This window comes from Pongo pygmaeus, chromosome 1 (assembly GCF_028885625.2).
Source record: "Pongo pygmaeus isolate AG05252 chromosome 1, NHGRI_mPonPyg2-v2.0_pri, whole genome shotgun sequence".
In the NCBI taxonomy this organism is placed as follows: domain Eukaryota; kingdom Metazoa; phylum Chordata; class Mammalia; order Primates; family Hominidae; genus Pongo; species Pongo pygmaeus.
In genome coordinates, this window is record NC_072373.2 from 129,927,921 (window position 1) to 129,944,820 (window position 16,900).

The following is a 16,900-nucleotide window of genomic DNA, read 5'->3' on the forward strand; positions in this document are numbered from 1 at the left end:
ATTCTTCCTTTTCAAAATTGTTTTAGATCTTTTACATTTTCATGAAAATGTTTGCTCACCTTCTCAATTTCTGCAAAATGGTTTGTTTGGATTTTGATAGGTATACAAGGAATTTATAGGTCAGTTTTCAAAGAAATGCTGTTTTGACAGTGTTTTGTCTTTCAATCCATGAATATTAAGTCTTTCCATTTATTTAGAGCTTTACTTTCTCTCAGTAATGTTTTGCAGTTTTCAGTGTATAAGTCTTGAATTTCTTCTGTTGAATTTATTCTTAAGTGTTTTATTCTTTTAGATGCTATTGTGGGTATAATTATTTTATTTATCTTTCAGAATATTCATTGATGTGTAGAAATGTATGTCATTTTTGTATGTTGATCTTGTATCTTGAAACCTTGCTAAACTCATTTATTATACTCATTAGTGGTTTTTGGTAAATTCTGTTGGATTTTCTACATAGATAGTTATGTCATCTGAAAATAATGACAGTTTTACTTCTTCCTTTCCAATGTGGTTGCTTTTTATTTATTTTTCTTGCCTTATTGTAATGGCTAGAACCGATAGTACAATTTATTTTTATTTATTTATTTTTTGAGACAGAGTCTTAGCTTCACCTAGCCTGGAGTGCAGTGGCATGTTCTTGGCTCACTGCAACTTCTGTCTCCCAGGCTCAGGTGATCATCCTACCTCAGCCTCCCTAGTAGCTGGGACCACAGGTGCATGCCACCATACCCAGCTAATTTTTTGTAATTTTGGTAGAGACAGGGTTTTGCCATGTTGCCCAGGCTGGTCTTGCGCTCCTCAGCTCAAGTGATCCACCTGCCACGGCCTCCAAAAAAGTGCTGGGATTACACAGATATTCTGGCCTTGTTCCTGAGCTTCAGGGCAGAGCATTCAGTCTTTGATCATAAGCATATTAGCTGTAGGTTTTTGCTAGATGGCCATTTTTCAGAATAAGGGGGTTTTATTCTATTCCTAGTTTGCTAAGAGCTTTTATCATGAATGGTTGTTAAATTTTGTCAAAGGCTTTTTCAATTGATATGGTCATGTGGCTTATCTTTTGTCAGTTAACAGATTGTATTGATTGTTTAAGATTATATTAGCCTTTCATTCTTGGGATAAACTTCACCTGGTCATGGTGTATTCTTTTTATATATCGCTGGAGTTAATTTTCTTTTTCTTTCTTTTTCTTTTTTTTTGGAGACAGAGTCTCTCTCTGTTGCCCTGGCTGGAGTGCAGTGGCGTGATCTCGGCTCCCTGCAACCTCTGCCTCCTGGGTTCCAGCAATTCTTCTGCCTCAGCCTCCCGAGTAGCTGGGACTACAGGTGCCTGCCACTGCACCAGCTAATTTTTCTATTTTTAATAGAGACACGGTTTCGCCATGTTGGCCAGGCTGGTCTTGAACTTCTGAGCTCAAGGTCAGAGGTGGGTGATCCGCCCACCTTGGCCTCCCAAAGTGCTGGGATTACAGGCGTGTGAGCCCCAACACCCAGCTTGGAGTTAATTTTCTGATAGTTTGATTTTGTATCCATGTTCATAAAGGATATTGGCCTGTAGTTTACTTTTCATGTACTGTCTTTAAAAAATTTAAATCAGGACAATACTGGCCTCATAAAATGAGCAGGAAACTATCTTTTCTCTTTTATTTTCTGGCATATATTTTATAGAGTTGCTTTATATTTTCTTTAAATGTTTGGTAGAATTTTCCAGTGAAATCATCTGGGTCTGGAAATTTTTTTGCTGGAGGCTTTTTTCAGCTGTGAATTAATTTTTTTCAATAGCTATAGAATATTTGGGTTATTTATTTCTTCTTGGGCCAGTTTCGATAGTTTGTGACTTTCACAGGATTAAATCATTTAATCTAAATTTTAAGCTATGTGCGAAGAGTTGTTTGTAGTATTCCATTATTATTTTTTTAATGTCTATAGACTCTGTTGTAACATCCTCTCTTTCATTACTTATAATGGTGATTTTTGCCTTGTCTCTTTGAAAAATCGGTTTGGTAAGAGTTACCAGTTTCATGGATCTTTTCAAGGAACCGGCTTATGGTTTCATTGGTTTTTCAGTTTACTGATTTCTCCATTTTTAATATTTTTTCCCTTCTGACTGCCTTGAGTTTGTTTGGCTCCTTTTCTTATTTCTTAAGGTAGAAGATTATGTTCTGATTTAAGAGTTCTATGTTAATCTAAACATTTAATGCTATACATGTTGTTCAGTCTTGCTTTAACTGCATTTCACATATTTTGGTCATTTGTATTTTCATTTTCATTAAGTTCAAAATATTTTTTTTTCTTTTTCTTTTCTTTTTTTTGAGACGGGGTCACACTGTGTCCCCCAGACTGGAGTGCAGTAGCATGATCGCAGCTCCCTGCAGCCTCACCTCCTGGGTTTATGTGATTCTCCCACCTTAGCCTCCTGAGTAGCTGGGACTACAGTAGGTGTACACCGCCACACCTGCCTAATTTTTGTATTTTTTTGTAGAGACAGGGTTTTGCCATGTTTCCCAGGCCGATCTCAAACTCCTGGGCTCAAGTGATCTGCCTGCCTTGGCCTCCCAAAGTGTGGGGATTACAGGCATGAGCCACCACGCCCGGCCCTATTCTTTTCAAGTACACATGGAACACTAACCAAGATAGACTATGTCCTTAGTCCTAAACCAGTCTGGAATTAAACTGGAAATCTGTAACAGAAAGACATATGGAAGATTTGAGGGAAATTAGAAAATATTTTGGCCAGGTGTGATCACACACACCTGTGGTCCCAGCTATTGGGGAGGCTGAGGTGGGAGGATCACCTGAGCCCAGGAGGTGGAGGTGGCAGTGAGCTATGTTTGCACCAGTCTGCTCTGTCCTGGGCAATAGAGTGAGAAGTCTCAAAAAAAAAAAAAAGAAAAAAAGAAAAAGAAAGAAAAGAATAGGTATTCTGTTTTTGTTGGGATAATGTTCTTTAAATATATCTCTTTGTATTATTTTTATTTTAGTGGTTGCTCCAGGCATTATAATATACATACTTTTCATAGTGCGTAGAATTAGTATCTTAACCACTTAAAGTAGAATATACATACCTTGCCACCATACAGTCCCTTTGCCTTTTCCCCCCTTATGTTTTCATATTTCGTATGTATTGTATCTGCATACACTGGAGACATTATCAGACAACCTATAATTTTTGCTATCCTCCATTATACATATTTAAAACTCTGGAGTGGGCTGGGTGTGGTCCCTTACGCCTGTAATCCAAGCACTTTGGGAGGCCGAGGCGCGTGGATTACAAGGTCAGGAGATCGAGACCATCTTGGCTAACACAGTGAAACCCTGTCTCTACTAAAAATACAAAAAATTAGCTGGGCATGGTGGTGGGCGCCTGTAGTCTCAGCTACTCGGGAGGCTAAGGCAGAACCCGGGAGGCGGAGGTTGCAGCGAGCCAAGATTGCGCCTCTGCACTCTAGCCTGGGTGACAGAGCGAGACTCTGTCTCAAAAACAAACAAAGAAAAAAAACACAAAAAACAAACTCTGGAGTGGAGAAGACTAGTTCGTTATATTACCCAGTGTTTACCATTTCTGTTGTTCTTGTTGTTCTTTTCCTTCATTCCTGGTATTCTAAGTTCTTCTACAGTATAATTTCCCTGAATGATAGAACATTCATTAGCATTTCTTTTAGAGGAAGTCTTCTGTCAATTCTTTTTCTTCCCCTGGGAATGCCTTTTACCTTTCCTGAATGATATTTTCTCTTGATACATAATTCTGTATTCATAATCCTTTTCCTTAAGCACTTTAAAACTGTTGTTCTGCCTCTTTTAGGATTCCATGATTTCTAATGAGAAATTAGCAGTAAATTTGAATCGTTCTCCTATAACTAGTGCATCATTTTCTCTGCCTGCTTTTAATATATATATGTATTTTAGTTTTTCACAGTTTAACAATGATGTGTCTGGGCATGGATTTTGAACTTATTTGACTTTATCCTTTTGGGGGTTTACTAAACTTGGTGAATCTTTTCCCAGATTTTTGAAGTATTCAGCCATTATTTCTTCAATTTTTTTTTTTTTTTTTTTTTTTTTTTTTTTTTTTTAAGACAGGGTCTTGCTTTGTAGCTCAGGCTGGAGTGCAGTGGTGTGAACAGAACTCATGGCAGCCTTGACCTCCCAGGATCAAGCAGTCCTCCCTCCTCAGCCTCCCATGTAGTCAAATATTTTTTTCTGCAGAACATTCTTCTTTGTTTTAGGACTCAAAAGACATGAATATAAATCTTTATTTTCCTAAAGGTCCACAACTTCCTGTTCTTTTCTTCCATTCTTATTTTTTCTGTTTTTCAGATTTGATTATTTCTATTGATCTGCCTTCAAGTTTACTCTTTTCTCTGTCCATTCTACTATGGCCCATTCGGTGGTTTTTTCTGTTCTAAAATTTCCATTTCGTTTTCTTTCCTTTTTTTTTTTTTCCTGAGACTTTTTTACATTCATTTGAACAGTGTTATTAGAGCATGGTTATAATGGGTGATTTGAAGTGGTTTTTCTGATAATTCCAGTATTTGTGTCATCTTGGGGTTGACTTCTTCTGGTTTATCTTTTCCCTTATGAGTTGCTTACATTTCCCTAGTACTCTATTGAGTGATTTTGGATTGTATCCTGGACATTAGAATATTATGAGATCCCAGATCTTGTTTAAATCCTGAGGAGAATGTGATTTTTTTTTTTTTAAGCAAACAATCAGTCTTGTTAGGTTCAAGTTCTGATTAGCCTTCTTTAGGTTGTGATTCTTAAGTCAGTTCAATTTTTTTTTAAAGACAGAGTTTCACTCTGTTGCCCAGGCTGGAGGATAGTGGTGCAATCTCGGCTCACTGCAATTCTGGGTTCAAGCAATTCTTGTGCCTCAGCCTTCCGAGTAGCTGGGATTACAGATGTGCACCACCACGCCCAGCTAATTTTTGTATTTTTAGTGGAGATGGGGTTTCACCATGTTGGTCAGGCTGGTCTCAAACTCCTGGCCTTATGTGATCGACCCACCTCAGCCTCCCAAAATGCTGGGATCACATACGTGAACCACCATGCCTGGCTGTCAGTTCAAATTTTAAAGACTTTGTCATGTCATGCTGTTTGGATCTGTCTCAAGTGTGCTATTCTGTGACCTTGGCAGTAGTTTACCCCATAGTTCAGTTCCCAGAGCCTTTGGTATGCTGATTAGGGTCAGATTTGTACAGCTCATAAGTGAGCCTAAGAGTTTATATACCACCTTATAGGATTTCTCCCTTGAGTTTTCTCTCCATTTCCTCAGAATTTTCTGTGCCCTTAGGGTCCCCCTTCCTGGTCTTCTGGCTAGAAAATACAGGCCTATGTTTCCCTTCCCTGCTATGCAGTTCCTGTAATTGTATCTGCATCTGTTATCAAGCAGCAAGAGGACAAAGAGAGTAGAAAAGTAGTGAAGATGTTTCCCCTGTTAATGAGGCCACAGTGCCTTTAGTAGGAAAATATGATTCCCCTCCTTCAAAGTTTTAGTTATCCCCTTGCCACTGTTGCTCTCACCATTACCTCTGGCACTTCTGCTTCCATATAGTAGCCTGGGAGTTGGAGCAGGAAAGAACACAGGGAAAAATGAAAAGAAAGGGATTTTCCTCCCTCTCTTTGACCCTTAGGAGTTTCTTTTTTCATATCTCAGCAGAAAAATGAATGTACCTTGATATTAATACTGTATTCTGGCTCTCTTATGCCTAGTATTCACATGAAGTATCATTCTCTATTTTTTTATTTTCCAGCCTGTGTCTTTAAATGTGATTTCTTTTAGGTATTTATAATTGACTCATTTTAATCCATTCTGACATTCTGGCTTAAACAATTTAAAATGTAATGCGTATAATAAGTGTTACCATATTATGATTTGTTTTCTATATGTCCTGTTTCTTGCCTCCCTTTTCTGCTTTTTTTCCTGCCGTCTTTCCAGTTAGTTTTGTGCATTTTATTTCATTTTTCATTTTATATTTACTCTTGGCTTTCTTTTATTTTCTTTGTGTTTACTCTAGTTTACAATATACAATTTGATCATCTACCTTCAAATATTATACTACTTCCCGTGTAAAATAAGACCATTACAATAATATACTTCCATTTCTTCCCTTCTTTTTGCTACTGTTGTCAAAATTTTACTTCTTTGTTATAAGCTCTACTTTTTTTTCCTTTAAATAATCAAGTATATTTAAAAGACATTAAGCAATGAAGAAAAATCTCCTTGATTAACCCATACATTACTATTTACACTTTTCCTTTATGTAGATCTAAATTTTCATCTGGTATTATTTTCCTTTCTCCTCAATAACTAAGATCTCTTATAGTACAGGTTTTTAAGGCTTCTTACAATGCAGGTCTGTGAGGAATTAATTATTCTTTTGTCTCATAATGTTGTTATTTTGACTTCATTTTCTCTGAAATAGAACTTTAGATTGACAAGTTTTTTTCCTGTCTGTATTTTGAAGATGTTATTCCATTGTTGCCTGGATTTAATACTTTCTGGCAAGATGTCAGTAATCATGTTTATATATAATGTTTCCTTTATATAAAGTGACCTTTTTCTCTGGGTGCTTTTAAATTTTCTCTTTATCATTAATTTTCAACAAGTTAATTATGCCTTGGTATGGAGTTTGTGTATTATTGTCTAATTGGGGTTTTCGTGAAGTTCTTAAATAGGTGGGTTTGTAGTTTTTATCAGTTTAGGAAATTCTAGTCATTATTCACATTTCTTTTTCTGTTTTGTTCTCTTTTTTGGTGTTCCTCCTTGGTACTCCAATTATGCGTGGTTGATTACATGATACTGTCCCAGGGAGACTTAGTTTATTTCATTATTATTTATTTCATTTTATGTAGATTCTGATGCTGTCTTAAAGTTTATTAGTCTTTTCTTCTGCAGTGTATAATTTGCTGTTAATTTATTCAGTGAGAAATTTTCATTTTATATATTGACTATTTTAGGTCTGGAATTTTCTTTTCACTCTTTTTTATATCTTCAATTTTCTCATACTTTTTATTTCCATTAAGTTCTTACACAATTACATTTGTGTCCCTGGTCTATAATTTCTGCCATTTCTGAATCTGTTTCTGTTGGCTAATTTTTCTTCTGAGTATGACATCTTATTGTTATCTTTGTAAGTGTTACATTGTTGATTGTCTGGGATTTTATATTTCTTTAAAGCATGGTGGGCTTTTTTTTTTTTTTATAGACATGGTCTTGCTCTGTTGCCCAGTCTAGAGTGCAGTGATGTGATCATAACTCACTGTAACCCCAAACTCCAGGGCTTAAGTGATCCTCCTACCTCAGCCTCTCATATATCTGGGATTACAGATGTGCACTACCACACTGCTGGAATTATAGGCATGAGCCACCACACTTAGCCAAAGCCTGTATTTTTATGGTGTAGATTTATCAGAAAACAAATTTAACCACCCATCTCAATATAGAACTGTCTAATTCACCCTGGTAATGGTGGCTCATCCCTGTAATCCCATGATTTTGGGAGGCTAAGACGGGAGGATCACTTGAGCCGAGGAGTTTGAGACCAGCCTGGGCAACATAGTGAAACCCCATCTCTACAAGAAATAAAAAATTAGCCAGACTTCGTGGCGTGTACCTGTAGTCTCAGCTACTTGGAAGGCTGAGGTGGGAGGATCGCTTGAGCACAGGAGATTGGGACTGCAGTGAGCTGTGATTGTGCCACTCTACTCCAGCTTAAGCAACAGAGCAAGGCTCTGTTTAAAATCCCCCTTCTGCCAAAACTGTCTACTTCTATATAACTCAGTTACATGAGATGTTTTTCCTTCTCACAGGTTCAGTTTAATTTGCAGTTTACAAAACCAAATGCATCACTAGGAGATGTTCAGTCAGGAGCAACTATTAGTATGCCTTGCTCAACTGATAAGGAAAAGTAAGTGCTTAATGACATAAAATTTAATGTTTGCGATTTTGAAGGCCATCTTAAAGAATTTTTATCAGTGCTTGAGAGCTGTGATGCCCACCTGTTTACCTGAGACATTTCAAGTTACTGATCATTGGAATTTAAGTTGACTCACTCTTAGCTATAAAAAAGAGATTTCTCATATTTTTTGTTTCCTCCTCCAACAATCTACTCATTTTTTTTTAAATGTGGGATATGCTTAGATAGTAAAATTTTATTTGCTGAAAGAGATTTTCCTACATAACTGAAGACTGGTCTTTCAAATATTCTCAGACATATTCATAGAAATTTTTAAAAATTCCTCATGGTCAGCTGTTTTTGTTTTATATGGCTATGTCTGTCCCTGGAAGCTCTCCATTTTTCTGATTTGTTGCTTTCAGTATAAATCTAAAACACCAGCTAGTTAATATGCTAGAAATATACAGAGAATGAGTAAAAAGGTTTGTGAGATTTTACCATAGATAATAAAAATAAGCTTTAATGCCATTTTGTGACTTCCATTCCCTATTTTTTAAACAGGGTTTACATAGTGAAGTCTGTTGATTCAATGACTTGTGGTTAAATCAGACCACTCATACAGGCAAACTTTTCTCTCTGGATAGACTTCATGTTTGTAATTTATTATTACTAATATAGTTATGTATTAAATTTAATGGCTTTAAGGCCTGTCTGCCGATACTCATTATCATGAGCTATCACCATCCCAGTTCTACATTACAAACTAAATTACTAACATAGCTCAAAGAGGGTTCTTATCCCCAGCTCTCTAGCTTTTATTCATCGGATCATGATGTGTTAAAATAGTTAAAATGTTTGTGGCTGGTCACAGTGGCTCATGCCTGTAATCCCAACACTTTGGGAGGCCAAGGTGGGTGGATCACTTGAGGCCGGGAGTTCAAGACCAGCCTGGCCAACATGGTGAAACTCCATCTCTATGAAAAATACAAAAATTAGCCAGGCGTGGTGGGCATGTGTAATCTCAGTTACTCAGGAAGCTGAGGCATGAGAATCGCTTCAACCCAGGAGGCAAGAAGTTGCAGTGAGCCGAGATTGCGCCACTGTGCTCCAGCCTAGGCAAGACTCTGTCTCAAATAAAATAAATAGAAAAAATAATTTTAAAAAAGTTAATATTTGTAAGCCTTCATTTTTAAAAAAGATCAAAATTCACTTGTTCACAAGGGAGAGCACCTTAAATTCCTGTTAATGGTAGAATATCATAATGTTTGATATATTTAATTCATCATAGGCCAGGCATAGTGACATACATCTGTAGTCCCAGCTGCATGGAAGGCTGAGGCAGGAGGATCACTTGAGTCTGGGAGGTCGAGACTGCAGTGAGCCATGATCCTGCCACTGCACAGTAGCCTGGGTGATAGAGTGGGGCCCTGCCTCAAAAGGGAAAAAAAAAAAAAGCCAGACATGGTGGTACATGCTTGTAGTCCCAGCTGCTTGGGAGGCTGAGGGATCACTTGAGCCTGGGGGTTGGAGTCTGTAGTAAGCTATGATCAGTCACATCACTGCACTCCAAACTGGGCCTCAAAACGAGAACCTGTCTCAAAAAAAAAAAAAAAATCAAATCATTATAGACAGAGCAGTTTTACTAGCAGAGAATATGACAATCGTATTTGTAGTATGAAGTCAAACATAACCATCTGTCCATAAAATTAGGACTGCTCAGTGATTTTGAGTTTTTTCTGGTTCTTTTATTTGTCAGCTAGCAAAAAGCGGCACCGGGTATCAAACTTTAAAGAAAAAAATAAAATAGAAAAAAGTCTGTTCACCCACTTATTTCTGAAAATTGGGTCAAGAGCAACCATCATTTAATTTTAAGGATTGATTTATTCTCATCGTTTTGCAAGAGCCTTTAACTTCTTATTACAAGCAATACTAGGGAAACCGTTAACATTGGATGTATTTAGAAAGGACGGCAGTGGTAGAAAGGGGAAACATACAGAAATGCCCTTCTTTCTCCCCCAGATTTTCTCATTTGTATTAATTTGACCAGAATTTATTATTGTGTAATGTGTATTAATATTTGATCATGACTACTTTGAAGCACTAGAAAATTTTGAAGAGCTTTTGGTCAAAGGAAAAAGAAATCTTATTTTAAATATGAGTTAGAAATTAATAGTGTTACTCTCAAGGCATGTATTTTTCTGTCATGTATCACTTATGTGCTAGTATTTAAATTTTTGTAACACTTGTAGAATTTTCATTTTTCCCACCATCCTTATCCCAGCTCTTAAAATTTTATTACAATCTACTGTTTACTGAGGATACTTTGGTTTATGTATAAAATTACCATTTGCTTAAGAAACCATGAAGAATGTGTTCTGAACAAAGCTAAGCTATAAATAGAACTTAGTTACATTATCTTATATGTATGTATACGTATGAGATAAACCTTCAAAATTAATAAAGACTTTGTTAAATAAGTTATTACCATTTTCTTTTTAAGTGGTGAAAATTTAGGGTTGGAATCCAAATACCTGAAGAAAAGGGAAGATAGCATTCCTTTACGCGGACTCAGCCAGAACCTATTTAGTAATTCAGGTAAGCAGGGATTTCTGGATTTTTGTACTCTATAGTTGAATTAAATGTAATGTATGAAGACTTAATGAATACCAGTAACCTTTTTTTGTCCTCATTTGCAGACCATCAGAGAGATGGCACTTTAGGAGCATTACATACATCTTCCAAACCCACAGTGCTCCCTTCTGCATCTTCGGCCTATTTCCCTGGGCAGTTACCAAACAATTAATTCTAGTGTCATGTTTTACTTTTTATTGGTATTTTAGAAACTCAGGTGCTTAAAAAATGTGTCAACACAAACCAGATCCTAAAATAGCAAGTTTCAAATTTTACTTGAGCTGTTAGACTGGATACTTTAAGTACTGCTATCTTTTATGGCAGTTTATAGGAACAAATTTGTACTTGGGGATTGGTAAAGATTGTGAGTAAATGACATTTTTCGGTTTGTGAACATGGTGTTTTATAGAATAATATGAATTTTATTAAGCTATTCTTTAGAAATTCAGTTCTAAGGAAAGAGTTGATCCTTATAAGGGAGATTCTGATCATATTAAAAATCTGGGTAAACTAAAACCTGCTCATAAGCTCATAGTATGCAACCAAAGAATGCTAATTCATTTTATCACTTTCATTGGTAAAACTTTTAAATTCAACACCTGAAAATTATGAGGGAAAATGATTACCTCTTGAGATATATTATTGATGACATTTAAAGGGAAAAGTCCTAAAATTACCTTAAATAATTGAAATGAATTAAGCCTTCATAGCATATTTTCCTTGAAGCATTTAAATTTGCTATTGATGAATCAAATAAATTTGATATACTTAAAATAATTTGGACAGTGTATTTATGTGACCAGATTAAGTGCTTTAGTCATTTGAGCTGACAAGTTTTTAAAACTTCAGTGCTTCCTAAATGTTTATACTTATCTAGTTTTTCTCAATTTGTAGTTTTATTATGCAGTTGAATCTGTATCAGTGGACTTTTAAAACTTGGTACTACTACTAAGTCTACTATATCATGAATATTCATTTATTTTTATAGTATCAGAACTTGGGTTGATTTCAATGTTAATAAACTAGGCAAAACAAATAACTGTTAGAAGGTACAATTTTCTTCTCTTCCCTGTAACTAAAAGTTTTAAGAATTGTTCCTTAGGGAAAAATTTTTTAAAAATTCACCTAGAATCATAGGGCCTCATTTTGTTTTCTTATTGACAAAATACCTGGTAGCATTCTCTAAAGAGTCTTCTAGATCAATTTTTGTAAAGTACTAATGCTCATGTGATAATTTAAAATTATTTTCAACTACTTGATTACACAGATGAAGAAACATTTCAAGATATTAATGATGTAATAATGTTACTGAGTTCCATGGTAAGAAAGAATCTTTGCTATTTTTTTTTTTTTTTTACGAAGCCAGTATCTTGAAGCTATTGGCAGTTGCAAGTGTCTTTAAACTAGGGATCTAATCTGAAAATTCAGTAACTAATATTAGGCAGTGATACTGCCCCTACCTCCCCCATTTAGATAGACTGCTGTATTAGTGAGAATACTTGGTACAGTAACTTGAAAGCACTTGCTATTCTGGAAAGAAGCCTCTTGGTGATTTTGGAAGGGGCTTTGTTGTAAATACTATGTAATATATATAAAATATTGTGACAGGTTTTGGATGGGATGCATGACATACAGGTAGCTCTCTTTTTTTAAATATAGGTATCTCTTTGCATATATATATACACAAGGAAAGTTGAATTTTCAGGAGAGATCATTCTGATAGCTTGCAAATTTGTTTGTATTAAATGTATATAGACTTCCAAGTGTGCTAATTCTTTACCTCCTAAACTTTTAGTTGCAATTGTTTTGCAGTGTAAAATTGTACATGTGTTAATAATCAAAGTGTTGCATTTAATGTTATTTCTGTAAACTTTGAGCTTTGTTAATAAACTATTATGCAGCATCTACACTTTGAAAATCAAGTACTTCAAAACGCATACTGCGTTTTTGTTTCTTTCCTCTTCTCTTCCTTGAAGAGCATTTTTTAGTGAGGGAAAAGAAATGGATACAAAGAAAGAATGAATAATGCTTTGCTTTGATTTGTTACTGTAAAAATGAATATGGTAACAAAGCCAAAACAGGCCCTATAGGAACTCACAGATCAAGACTTTTTTTAAAAAAAAAAATCATTAAAATATTTAACTTTATTAACAGAATATTTACATTTCTTTTAAGACCTTATTTAACCATAGTGAGTGTTCCAAGTTTAAAAAGCATTAAGCAGTAACCACACACAAGATGAAAACAGTGTAAACTATACAGTAGTTTATATACAATTTTTACAAAGTAACACTTTTTTAAATAATATAACTGGACACAAAAATATACACTTTAGAGAAATTCACATCAGTAATTGTATAAAGCTCTCCTCTAGGGTCCTGAAAATTTAGGACAAACATTAGCTCTGTAAATAAAGTGTTACTGTGACAGTCCTGAAAGGCCACTATATATATTTATCTACATATAGATATCACATTGACATTTTCAAGGCTACCAGCTTTACTATATAATTTTTAGATTATGTATTCAAGTGTTGAGGTGCTTATGATTATGCAAACATTAAAAGAATAGTGGTATAAGAAGTAGCTGGGGAATAAATTTGAGCCAGCATTTAGATTACAGGCTCTAAATACCCCAATTTAAATTCTAAATGGCTGATAGTTTCTCACTTCAAAAACAGTAGTGAATATGTTTAAAAGTACTGCAAACAAGCTCGAAACATGATTCAGATTTAGTACAGTTTTCTTAAGAGTTTTTTTTTAAATGCAAACAATTCATTTACCATTTCTTTGTTTTAGTGCATCTGCATTAAGGCTTTGAATTATTTGACCCAAGATTTTACAATATTAAAATCTGACTCAAAATTTTACAATGTTAAAACAAATAGGTCCACAACCATACTACCTACTCTGTCTCACTGAGTCAGCATAGAGTTAAAGCTCAACACCTTAAGGAAATGGTAGCAGAGACATTTGCTAATATCTAAGAAGTTACATATATAGTTTTTAATTAAAGGATGTATAATAAAACAAATAGCTTAATGGCAAGAAATTGGTGCTAATAAACAAAAGGTTTTTCAAAAGAAATTGTAACATCTTTGGAAAACTGTCCGGTTAAGTTCCCACTTCCTTTAGTTCCCACGGAGTTCATGCAGATACATTTCTTAAGACAATCTTAAAGTACACTGTGGATGGAAATGGAATGTACATCCAGAACTAGAGGTGAAAACTAAGACCTGGGTGCTGATAGAAAAATCTTCCTGATTTCGGTCATCACACATTTGTGTCCTGGAGTAAAGGTTCTTTGGCCTCTCCTGGTGCTTGTGTACTATGAGGATGGCTGTGACTGCCACAGTGCTTTCTCCAACTGCTGGACCTTAAGCTTAAATTGGTATGTTCCGGAATAAACAAGGCAACAAGCAGAGCCAGCAGTACTGAACAGGCTCCAAATAGGAAGGGAGGGCCAGGGATGATGGAATTCTGAGGAAGAATAAAGTAATTAGGATTTTTACACAAATACTTTTACTCATAAGGAGAAACTACATACCTTTTAGTATTAACTTATGAATTACAAGCTAATTGCTCTTCTCTTTATTAAAGCCATAATTATAAAAGGCATTCCCTTTTTAGGAGAAAAGAGATACTATCACATTCTCTATAAAATTCTGGGAATAACAACTGGCAAAATAGCCTATGCGAAAATATTACATCATTACTTTCAGCACAAAATGTGAACACAGCTATTCTATGATTAATTTGGTAGCCCAAGGGGAAAACGTTTATAGAAAGATCTCAAAAATAAAATCAGGCTGCACGTGTTGGCTCAAGCCTGTAATCCCAGCACTTTGGGAGGCTGAGGCAGGCAGATCACTTGAGGTCAGGAGTTGGAGACCAGCCTGGCCAACATGGTGAAACCTCGTCTCTACTAAAAATACAAAAAAAATTAGCCGGGCATGGTGGCATATGCATGTAATCCCAGCTACCCGGGAGGCTGATGTTAAAAGAATCGCTTGAACTCGGGAGGTGGAGGTTGCAGAGAGCCAAGATTGTGCCACTGCATTCCAGCCTTTGTGACAGAGTGAGACTGTCTCAGAAACAACAAAAAAACAAAAAAAATAAAATCAGGTAGCATACAGTATTTACTACAGTAGCAAAATAAATTACCATTTCTTTGTTTCAAGAAGGTAATTATAATTTCAAGTGACTGGAAGTGAGAATACCAAGAAAAACCGACCTTTGTTTTAGCCCAAAATTACATTCATTCTTAGCAGAAGCTTGCACTGCCAGTTTTGTGTATAGCCCACAAACATTCTTTTATTTAAAAGTAGTCTTAGTGGGTTGGAAGATTAGTACAGAACTCTGATAAATAAGCCAGGAAACTGATGAGCTGCTAATATTGGCCAAAATGATCAGCACTGTTTAGCATTAATTTTCAGTTGAAAGGAGGGAAATATAGCAAACAAGTAAACAAAGGTTATTTACCATAAGCCTGCCTTTTGTATGAAAAGTTAGTTAACATACAGAACTGTGATATTAGAAAAGTTTCAAAAGAGAGACTAGTAGTAAAGAGAAATGGTTTGTTACATATGCCATTAACAAACTAGGTACTTAAAATTTTTCATTCTCAAGTGGAAAAAAATATGCACAGCCAATTTTCACAAGGTGGTATGTAGAAGAACACAGTCCCTTAAACTCTGGTTTTTAAGCATTTTATTCATTTTCAAATAGAATTTCACATGAAAGCTTTAATGACCAAAAACCAGTATCCTTTAATCTAGCCAAATGAACCATACGATTTGATCATGTTGAATGAGAATTACCTGTTCAAAGTGGTGCTGAGGGCTTGTGTTTGTTCCCAAGTCTGTTCCTGTTATTGGCAGTTCTTTAAGTTCCACATGGAATATGTAGAAAATGAATCCATAGAGGGCCGGTCCCAGACCATTGCATAATCCTCGAATTCCTGTTATCATTCCTTGAACGACACCTACATTGTTTAAACAAATTATCACTTAGTAAACTACCTATTTTTTTTTCCCTACCCTAGAACCAGTACAAATATGAAATCACTTAATCTAAAATCAAGGTTCTTATCAGACACTAGCAATTTATAGCAATGTCATTAAAAACTATTAGTATTTAGAAACTATCAGCTCTACAAAGTGTAGTAAGCTGTCCTATGCAAACATGAGCTCCGATGTACCCATATATAGGTCTCACATAGAAACAAGTGGGCAAAACCACTTTATTTCCCTAGATTACAGCCTTCAAAACATGGCTGGTTAAAAATCAGTCACGATTTCACAACTACAGATGTTAACATTTCTCTGTCCCCAAGCAACTACTTTTAAGACCCCTTTTAGTCAGAAATAAAGGGGGGGGGGGTCACCCTGGCTGGAGTGCAGTGGCGCAAACTTGGCTCACTGCAGCCTCAACTTCCTGGGCTCAAATGCCTGGCTAATTTTTGTACTTTCTATAGAAATGGGGTCTCACTTTGTTGCCTAGGGTGGTGGTGAACTCGACTCAAGTGATCCTCCTGCCTCAGCCTACCAAAGTGCTGTGATTACAGGCATGAGCCACTGTGCCCGGCCAAAATCACACTTTTTTTTTTTGAGACAGAGTTTCACTCTTGTTGATCAGGCTGGAGTGCAGTGGCACGATCTCGGCTCACTGCAAACTCCGCTTCCAGGGTTCAAGTGATTCTCCTGCCTCAGCCTCCCGAGTAGCTGGGATTACAGGTGTGCACCACCACGCCTGGCTGATTTTTTTTAGTAGAGGTAGGGTTTCACCATGTTGGCCAGGCTGATCTCGAACTCCTGACCTTAGGTGATCCACCAGCCTTGGCCTCCCAAAGCGCTGAGATTACAGGCATGAGCCACTGCGCCCGGCCAATAACACTGTTTTTATAGCATTTGATTTTTGTTTCTCTCTTTTGGATCTTTTCTCTAATTTAAAATGCAACTTGCTTTGGCCATGGGCCTTTCCTTCCTCATTTATCAACCAAGTGACAACTGCCACTGTTTTGCAGTGCCCCTTTTATCCTTATGACTAAACAAAACATATCCTTTTCAAAGAAGTATTCCTCATCTGTTAGCATCCCAAGAATTAAACGTTCCCACCAAAAAAGACAGCATATGACATTAAAGATGTTGCTGTGTTACGTATCTTCAGATCACTGAAACTATATGATTTCTCTTTTTTTATTAGAGATGGGAGTCTTGCTGTGTTGCCTAGGCTAGCTTCAAACTCTTGAGCTCAAGTAATCCTCCTGCCTCAGCTTCCCAAGTGGCTGGGACGACATTCATAAAAGGTCTGTGAATATATCCCACAAGGTGTCTAGCACAACACAGCAAAAACTTAATGCTTAGTTAATATTCTG

At 36.1% G+C, this 16,900-nt stretch overlaps 2 protein-coding genes across 3 annotated transcripts in view; one reads left to right on the plus strand and one right to left on the minus strand.

Moving 5' to 3' along the window:
• Positions 1 to 16,900, plus strand: part of SASS6 (SAS-6 centriolar assembly protein) — a 61,980-nt gene that overhangs the window by 36,786 nt on the left and 8,294 nt on the right. The window contains exons 15-17 of one of the 2 annotated variants that reach the window (XM_054474920.2): positions 7,809 to 7,906; positions 10,395 to 10,489; positions 10,591 to 12,432. In XM_054474920.2, coding sequence (XP_054330895.1) covers positions 7,809 to 7,906; positions 10,395 to 10,489; positions 10,591 to 10,697 — 300 coding nt within the window. In that variant the 3' untranslated portion in view covers positions 10,698 to 12,432. Of the gene's footprint in view, positions 1 to 7,808; positions 7,907 to 10,394; positions 10,490 to 10,590; positions 12,433 to 16,900 lie in introns of those variants that run through there. The other variant, XM_054474909.2, reaches the window with a different exon arrangement.
• Positions 12,776 to 16,900, minus strand: part of MFSD14A (major facilitator superfamily domain containing 14A) — a 44,903-nt gene continuing 40,778 nt past the window's right edge. Inside the window, exons 11-12 of the mRNA XM_054474954.2 lie at positions 15,345 to 15,508; positions 12,776 to 14,004 (exon numbers count right to left, since the gene is read on the minus strand). Coding sequence (XP_054330929.1) covers positions 13,798 to 14,004; positions 15,345 to 15,508 — 371 coding nt within the window. The 3' untranslated portion in view covers positions 12,776 to 13,797. The remainder of the gene's footprint in view (positions 14,005 to 15,344; positions 15,509 to 16,900) is intronic.